Source organism: Gobio gobio (genome assembly GCF_949357685.1).
Source record: "Gobio gobio genome assembly, chromosome: 22".
In the NCBI taxonomy this organism is placed as follows: domain Eukaryota; kingdom Metazoa; phylum Chordata; class Actinopteri; order Cypriniformes; family Gobionidae; genus Gobio; species Gobio gobio.
The window spans coordinates 38,199,517-38,205,241 of record NC_137118.1 but is presented as its reverse complement, the minus strand read 5'-3'; the positions used below and the strand labels follow the sequence as shown (position 1 = coordinate 38,205,241).

Below are 5,725 nucleotides of genomic sequence, written 5' to 3'. Positions count from 1 at the left end.
GCAGGGCAAGTAATAATCTGAACCTTACCACTGCCCTGCAAAAGTGTAATTACTGCATGATGCACATTTTTCTTTATGTGTTTATCAGTTCATCATTGTGCTGTACATTGGGATATGTGTAGCCTGACGTCGTCATACTCAGATTCTAGTCAGAATATGAGTCTGATACTGCTCCATTGGGCTGTGATTACGAGGCGTGTTTCAACCGAACCAGGAAAGAAAATGCCTCTGCACTCAATTGGATAGACCTACAACCAGTCAGAGCAACAGCGCGACACATACTTGTCAACAGAACTCAAGTAGAAGAAGAAGATGAGTCTAAACGATCTTTGCCGGTGTTGTAAAAAAGAATTTAACAGAGGTGGACAAAGTACACAACTCCATTCCTTGAGTAAAAGTAAAAGTACCACTGGTCAAATATTACCCTGTTACAAGTGAAAGTTGTAAAAACAGATTTTTAATTAAGTAAAAGTACAGAAGTACTTGCTTTTAAAAGTACTTAAGTATCAAAAGTAAATTTCATTTTTTATGTCAACGCATTATTTTATTGTTGTAGCATTGTTGTATGATTGCACACGCTGTGCTATCATGGTGGTTTAAGCCAGCCAGTGATGCTCCATTCAACATCATTTCAATACTTGTTTAAAAGTTACAAAGCTGCTGTCACTTTAAGGCTGAATGCACGGATCCAATACACTGATACACATCTGATATTTTCCCAAATCAACTGTGTTTGTGTGTATTTTGTGTGTATTGGTCACATCAGTTCTGACTGGATCTTTTCCCAAATCGTCCCTCCCTAACATTTTCGTTTCGTTTTTATTTGTAGAGGAAAATTTCAATAGAAATTTGAATCGTTTTTGTCATTCAAAACTGGTTTTATTTAGTTGTCGTGTCGTTTTCGTCTGTGGAATCTTTTTTATTCATCAACAAAATTAACACTGCAATACTGAAACTTTAGGTTAAAAAAAATCACAGACAATTTTCTTATCAAGCTTTCACCAGAAATCACACCTCAATATTCTTCCGCAGGTTGGACGGCGAGTTTTTGAAAGCTGTGATATGGTTCATTTTAGGCAAACATTTAAAACAAAACAAATTTGTAATCTTCCATTTTGCAATCAGCTGATCAGTGTTCAAAAAATGCTGGGAAATCAGTGAACTTCAAGAGTTATTACTGATAGTTAAAAACGACTTTCGACTTCGAAGGACCTTGATAGAAATCTAGTGGAGTGAAAAGTACGATATTTGTCTTTCAAATTTAATGAAGTTAAAGTCATACGTTTTCAGAAAAAATAATACTTGAGTAAAGTACAGATACTCAAAAAGTGTACTAAAGTACAGAACTCAAATAAATGTACTTCGTTACTGTCCACCTCTGGAATTTAAGGATACTCAGAGTACTTACCAACACGATCATCATTTTTGAGAGAAAAAGTAAAGGTGAGTGCATATACTAACAAGTTCTCTGTTTAGGATTAGAACGAGTTCACCCCAAGCACTCTTTGGTGACGTGCATGATTACGTTACTGTTGATCATCTGTCCATACGCGTATAAAGCCCGCCCTGACAATTTGATTGATCTGAACAGCTCTGGTTCGAGCATAGTTGCTCCACAACGGACCGCATCCAGGCTAGAACTGCGGTAAAAATAACTTGTTTTAGAAGCATAATCACAACGAAAATTTGGGAGGGAAGAGGTTTGCTTTTGCCATGTAAACATCTTATTGTCATTAAGTCCTTCCTCTGATTATTGAAAATAATCAAAGTATTGGTGCATATGTAAACGCAGTCACTGAATGCTATGAATATTTAAAAAGTAGGTGGGTTTAATGTAGCATAAATACATCTCACATTTCATTGGATGTCCCTTTTTTCTGTACATATAAATTCAGTCAAGTCAATGAAGAAAGAAAGTAAGCCGAACTGAAAGCTTGAACTAGGTCAGGCTACATATGCTGGTGTAATCAACTGTGAAAATGTTTGACTCAAGGATTATGGCGGACAACAGGCAAAGAATACAGTATTGCTTTCCAGACAACAATTTGTCATGTTTCAAAGATATCAAACCTGAAGTGGAGTATGTTTTTTTGTATGTTTTAATTTCTTTATTGTCAGTGCTCACTGTGTTTCTGAACCTGCTGGTGATCATCTCCATCTCTCACTTCAAGCAGCTCCACACTCCAACCAACCTGATTATTCTCTCTCTGGCTGTGGCAGACCTGCTTGTGGGATTGATTGTCATACCATTAATGGGCATCAGATTCATAGAATCATGCTGGTACTTTGGAGAGACATTTTGTTCTCTATTTTTATTCATTGTTTTTGTGGTTGTTTCAGCATCTCTTGGTAATTTAGTGTTTATATCTGTAGATCGTTACATTGCTGTGAGTGACCCTTTGAGATACACAGTAAGGGTCACAACTGATAAAGTTGTTTTTTGCATTATCATAAACTGGCTATGTTCAAGCATATATTCTCTCATTATCTTATATAATACGATGTTTTACCCAGAGACACATGACAGGTGTTACGGAAACTGTACAGTTTCTTTTAATTTTGAACATGTTGTCACAGATCTCTTAGTCACTTTTGTTGTTCCCTCTTTTGTAATCATGTTTATATATGTGAAAATTTTCTGTGTTGCAAAGCATCAGGCCAAGGTTGTAAATTCTGTCGCAGGTGTCAGCAGGTCAGAAAGAAAGGCAGCAAAAACTTTGGGTATTGTTGTAATGGTTTACTTTATGTGTTGGATACCATATTATATTGTCATCCTTATTGAAGGAAATGAGTCAACAGAATCAGTTGAACTTAATGTAACATGCTGGATTGTGTACACAAATTCCTGTATGAATCCACTTATCTATGCACTGTTTTATAAATGGTTTAGAATAACAGCTAAACACATTGTGACTCTAAAAATATTGAATCCATCATCAGAATACTTCAGTATTTTCCCCAAGGCTACATGATATAAACTGTCATTGATTGCACAGTGATTAATTATATGTATTTGGTAATATTCTATGCGTTAGAAATAGTATAGCTTGCCACCCCGCTTGAAATTTCATGCCAACTACCCATACAACTGTTTATAAATGTTTTTTTTAATTATTATTATAAAAATAAATAAATAAATAAAAAAAAAACGTTGGGCAAACCTGTGCAAAAGTAAAACACATCTGTGAAAATAAATTTGAAAAAAGTAAAGTATAAAGCAAATTAAATTATTTAACTGTGGCAAATAAAAATGCAGCACTTAAAATATATATGTATATTAAGAACAAAGTAAATATAAATGTAAGTAATAACGTGCAGATGTGTTAGAGAGCAGAAAGGCTTGCAGGAAGGTTTGTTTGACACAAATAACTCAACATTCTTTGAGTTCAACTTTTTTGCCACTGTGCTGTGATCTTTGTTTGGAACTATTTTCACTGCTGAAACAAAACAAAACAGTTAATATTGCGGCCAAAATGTGACTTAAATTTTATGCTTCTTGAACTGTTGTATGAAATCAGTCACATTTTCAAGCTGGTATTCAGGAAAACAACACTCTAAGTCGCATGATGTTGCTTAACTGTATCATGTTAAAAATATAAAAACTGTACATTTGGAATTTTTGAAGTTTCTTTGTGCATGTTGCGGTCATTTGTTTCGATTTCTCCTTGAGAGGCTGCGTGAGCCAAGACAACGCAACCTTCAGTACATTATAATATGTACATTATATATTATTATCCACCATCAATTGCCACTTACATTAAATAAAATAAAATCAGAATCATTCTCGCAATTTGTTGAATCCCCGTGTTTTTTTTTTTTTTTTCGTTATTGAAGTTTTAATCAGGCTATTTGTCTGGTCGGGTAAGTAAAAATTCTCTTTCACTTGCCCCTTCAAAAAATCTTTCTCTCTTCAGCGCTTTACATTTTATGCGCTAGTTAGCTCCCTGTCACTTGACAATGGAACGCAGTTAAAGGGAGTAATTGACGGCTAATATTAACCAACCTAAAGTTTGCTTTAAAGATAAGGGCGTTACAATGAAGTTTAATTGGTTGTGTGATAGAATGGTGGACCGGCCACTGTGTCAGCTCAAAACAGCCACATACTGTACTTGGGAGACATTTTTGACTCATCCCTGAAGTTTGAGACACAAATAAAAACTGTAGTTCAGAATTGCTTATTTTTATCTGAGGGCAATAGCCAAATTAAGATTGTTTCTTTCAACTAGCTAAGTCATCCATACTTTTATCTTTACCCATTTAGATAACTCTTAGGAAAAAGTATACTTCAAGTTCATTTTATGAATTTTTTGAGTGTTAAGCTTACATAATGTTCAAGAATATTTTTAAGTATACTTTATGTAGTAAGTATACTAATTTCAATGTGTAGTAGTAAACTTGTAAGTGTACTATTTCAATACTGTTTGGGACTAAATTGGCCCACTTTTAGTATATAAAAGTCAAGTCACCTTTATTTATATAGCGCTTTTTACAATGCAGATTGTTCCAAAGCAGCTTCACAATGGTAAATAAATAAATAAATAAATAATGCAACAGAATTTAATCTTCAGTCAATGCAGATTGCAACTTCAACACCATCGGACCGAACTATCAAGACTTTCTCAGGTGATTGTACATCGGACATTCTTCAAACCGTACAGGCCAATGCAAGTAATGTACGCTATACTAAATCGCTGTTTAGTTAGTCAAAGCTGTGAACCCCATTGTTCAAACATAGGAGCATGCAGTCATAACTAGTAGTTTGCTCATAAGATATGCATAAATCGAAGTGAAGTTATTAAATGTAATCTCGGGAGGAGTACGCCCATCTAATCTTCCAATTAATACCAAGGTATAAAACCAGCAGCTTACCTCTTCCCATTTTTAGTTCCTGCAGCATCCCTCCTCCTCCCCTGCTCCCTCGTTTGTACAAATTTTGTCTGTTATAGGGGGGCAATCGGAGCTTGGGTAGAATATCCTCTCCAAGCCCCTCTATAGCAGACGGCAAGCCAAATCTGTTTACCACTTTCACAAAGAAAATATGGGCACACAAACCCGTGAAATACCATACAAGAGATACTTTGCAAGACAGTTATTTGTGTACATACAATGTCTTGGGGTCTATGTTCAGTTTTTCTATTAATTAATGCAGGCAAGTTTAAGGGCATTGGGTCTATTGGTCCCTTTTCACTAGGGTTGGGAACCGAGAACCGATTCTTATGCAGAACCGAAACTGATTTTTGAAAAATACCAGAACCGCGCGGAATTCCTAAGTTTCGGTTCCGAAAACGGTTTTGGTGCAATGTGTGTGCGAAGCGCTGGAAGCGTATCCTTTAATAGTGAGTGACAGCCAGTGTTGCCAAGTCCGTGGTTTTCCCACGGAATTGGGCTACTTAAACACTGTTGACGCGGGGTGTGTTTCATGTCCGCGGGTAGAAGCAACCCCAATTATGTGATATTTAGCCCCGGAAATGCGAATTTTACCGGAGAACCCCCCCTGAAGCGCGATTGGGCTTGTTTTGGGCTAGTTTTGAGTAGCAATTGTGCGGGTTTTGTTGTGAAAACCTGGCAACCCTGGCTCACCTCATCATGAATATTAATTACGTTGCCTGCCGCTTCCAGGAGTGCAACGCAGTTCAGCACTGAAAGCCCTCGCGCTACACATTTATGGTTTTGCGTCAGATATTTTCTCGTTGACCACCAGCATGGCGAAGAGAAAGTCACAAGT

At 36.4% G+C, this 5,725-nt stretch overlaps 1 protein-coding gene across 1 annotated transcript; it reads left to right on the top strand.

Annotated features, from left to right (window-relative positions):
* Positions 1–1,979: 1,979 nt before the first annotated feature.
* On the top strand, positions 1,980–2,972 carry LOC307118415 (trace amine-associated receptor 13c-like; the record flags this gene model as incomplete). The annotated part of the gene is made up of 1 exon (XM_079804024.1): positions 1,980–2,972. One exon carries the CDS (start codon positions 1,980–1,982, stop codon positions 2,970–2,972), a length of 993 nt encoding a protein of 330 aa, XP_079660150.1.
* Between the last annotated feature and the right edge of the window lie 2,753 nt (positions 2,973–5,725).